The sequence below is a fragment of the Pediculus humanus genome, genomic scaffold (assembly GCF_000006295.1).
Source record: "Pediculus humanus corporis 1103172107592 genomic scaffold, whole genome shotgun sequence".
In the NCBI taxonomy this organism is placed as follows: domain Eukaryota; kingdom Metazoa; phylum Arthropoda; class Insecta; order Psocodea; family Pediculidae; genus Pediculus; species Pediculus humanus.
The window spans coordinates 33,655-36,551 of NW_002987206.1; the positions used below are offsets into that span (position 1 = coordinate 33,655).

At 26.2% G+C, this 2,897-nt stretch overlaps 1 protein-coding gene across 1 annotated transcript in view; it reads left to right on the top strand.

The window, feature by feature from the left end:
* Window positions 1–179: 179 nt before the first annotated feature.
* Window positions 180–2,897, top strand: part of Phum_PHUM229330 (signal recognition particle receptor alpha subunit, putative) — a gene marked incomplete at both ends in the record, with an annotated part of 3,050 nt that continues 332 nt past the window's right edge. Inside the window, 9 exons of the mRNA XM_002425920.1 lie at window positions 180–296; window positions 599–796; window positions 885–1,053; window positions 1,250–1,539; window positions 1,581–1,901; window positions 2,012–2,203; window positions 2,290–2,461; window positions 2,649–2,776; window positions 2,867–2,897. The exon at window positions 2,867–2,897 is cut by the window's right edge and continues 5 nt beyond it. Coding sequence (XP_002425965.1) covers window positions 180–296; window positions 599–796; window positions 885–1,053; window positions 1,250–1,539; window positions 1,581–1,901; window positions 2,012–2,203; window positions 2,290–2,461; window positions 2,649–2,776; window positions 2,867–2,897 — 1,618 coding nt within the window. The remainder of the gene's footprint in view (window positions 297–598; window positions 797–884; window positions 1,054–1,249; window positions 1,540–1,580; window positions 1,902–2,011; window positions 2,204–2,289; window positions 2,462–2,648; window positions 2,777–2,866) is intronic.

Consider the following 2,897-nt stretch of genomic DNA (forward strand, 5'->3'; position numbering starts at 1 on the left):
TTTCTCATGTTGGCAAACTGTAAAATTGAAAGTATTCAGAAATTACAATTTGCACTTGAGTTTGAAAAAGTCTGATTACACTTTAAAATAGTATTATCATTAGTGCCACGATTCTTATGAGTTGTCACTTTTTATTATTCATAATAGAAAATTTTTAATCGTATTAAAATTTTTTTACAATGTTGGATTTGTTCACTATTTTTAGCAGAGGTGGAATTGTACTTTGGTGTTTTCAAAGTACTAGCCAAATATTTACTCCTTCTGTAAATGCTTTAATTCGTACCGTAATTTTACAGGTAAATATTTTTTTATTTTAAATGATAAGTGATATCTGTTAAAATATGGAATTCGTAATTAGAGTTTTCTCTTAGTTTTAATTGCTAATTATTAGTAATTATCATTACTAATTTTTAATTTTGTCTTTTCCTATCTTAAAATTAATAAAATAAGTAATGTAATGTTTATAAATTTTCATTTTACTAAAATTCGTTAAAACATACTTTAATTATTTTTTTTTGATAATATATTAAATAACATTATTTTAAATGTGTTGTTATATAATATTTATAATAATAATAATTTTTTTTTTTGTTTTTAGGAAAGATCTGGAAACAATAGCTATGAGCATGAAGCATTGAGACTTCAGTATAAACTTGACAATGAATTTGAATTGGTATTTGTAGTTGCTTATCAAAAAATATTACAACTCTCCTACATTGATAAGTTTTTAAATGATGTTCACCTTCTTTTTAGAGACAAGTATAAAGATGATTTAAAATTAAGTAGATATTTCCAAGTATGTTTAAAAAAAAAATTTTAATTATTATTAAAAACATTATTTGATATTAATGAAAATTATTAAATCACGTTTAAATTTTTTTTAGGACTTTGATTTTAGTGATTCCTATCAAAAAGCATTACATTCCGCTGAGCAATGGAGTAAAATTCAGAATAAAATTCCCAAGCAAATGAGAAGTTTTGAAGAATCAGCAAAATCTAAAAAAACAGTTGCTTCTATGATTGAAAAAAGAGAAGTTAAGGAAAAAGTTCCAGGTAAGCATACATTTTTCTTTTTTGTCAGTTTATTTTTATGATTTAAAAGTCTTACATAATAATTTTTATTTTAATAAAAAAAACTGTATTTGTTCATATTATGATGATTTAATTAATATTATGGTAAATTAGTATCAAAATATTATTAATAAATTATATTAATTTTTACTTGTTTTTTTTAAAAATTTTACTATAGTTAAAAAGGAAGCTTCTAAACTGCATGCTGAAAAAGTTACCGAAACACCAAAAACTGATCATTTGACTAATGGAGAACTCTCTGAAGAAATAAGATTGCAAAATCTTTCAAAACTTGCAATGAAATTTAATAATAAAAAAGGAAAGGATAAAACAAAAAGCCCTAAACCATCTAAAGAAGGTAAAAAACCCAGAGTCTGGGATTTAGGAGGAACTGTTAAGGATTTGGATGAGCTAGACAGAACAAAGGACAAACCAACCACAGACCTTCATTTCAATCCTGATACTGCAGTATGCTTTAATTGTTTTTAAATTTAAACTGACACTTTAAGTTTTGGACGAAAATATCTAAAAGTTATTTATTACAGATGGTAGGTAAAATGGTAGGCTCTATTAGAGACATTGAAGTCGATTCAGCCAGTGACGAAGAAGAAAATGAAACAGAAATGATTTCGAATTCAAATAATCAGACAGTTCCGAAAGGAAAAGGAATGTTTTCCATGTTTAGGGGTCTAGTAGGAAGTAAAGCTTTAACATTAGAAGACATGTCTCCTGTTTTGGATAAGTTAAAAGATCATTTAATTGCCAAAAATGTCGCAGCTGATATAGCTGGAAAATTGTGTGACAGTGTTGCAGTCAAATTACAAGGAAAAGTTAGTTTTGATTAAATGTTTTTGTTAAATGAGAATTATTATTGAAAAAAACCTCAGTTTCAAAGGTTAAAGAAGACATTAGCCTTCAACTGAATTTTTTTTTTGTTTAGATCTTGGGTACATTTGATCGTATTGCTACCACAGTAGAAGCTACATTAAATGAATCATTAGTTCAAATCTTGTCTCCACGTCGTCGTGTCGATATTCTTCGTGATGCTTTCGAAGCGAAAAAACAATCAAGACCTTATGTAATGGTTTTTTGTGGAGTAAATGGAGTTGGAAAATCCACAAATTTGGCTAAGGTTAATTTTTTTAAAATTAAATTTATTTAAAAGTATTTAGTTGCATAATATTATTTTTACTTAAATAATAATTAAAAATTTTTCAGATTTGCTTTTGGCTTATTGAAAATAAATTTAGAGTTCTCATTGCTGCTTGTGATACCTTCAGAGCAGGAGCAGTTGAACAGCTAAGAACTCATACTAGACATCTGAATGCATTGCATCCACCGGAGAAAAATAATAATTTACAAATGGTGCAACTGTATGAAAAAGGATATGGTAAGTGATATTAAATATGCAATTAAAGTAAATTGTTAAACCAAAGTTTTTAATATTTTTTTTTTAACAATTATTTTTATTATCGAGCTTTAGTGTTTAAATTAAATTTTTAATCATAACACGAAGTTGTAAAGTTTTGATTTTTTTGTATTTGTTTTGTTTTTTAAAATACATTAAAAATTTTTAGGCAAAGATGCGGCTGGTATCGCCATGGAAGCCATAGGATATGCTAGAGATTCTAACATTGACATTGTACTTGTTGATACTGCGGGCAGAATGCAAGACAATGAGCCGTTAATGAAAGCTTTGGCAAAGGTGGTTATTTTTATTATTATTATTATTATTGTTATAAGTATTTTATAGGAAATGTTTGTAATAGAACAAAAAATTTTATTTTATTTTCAGTTAATCAAAGTAAACTCTCCAGATTTGGTTT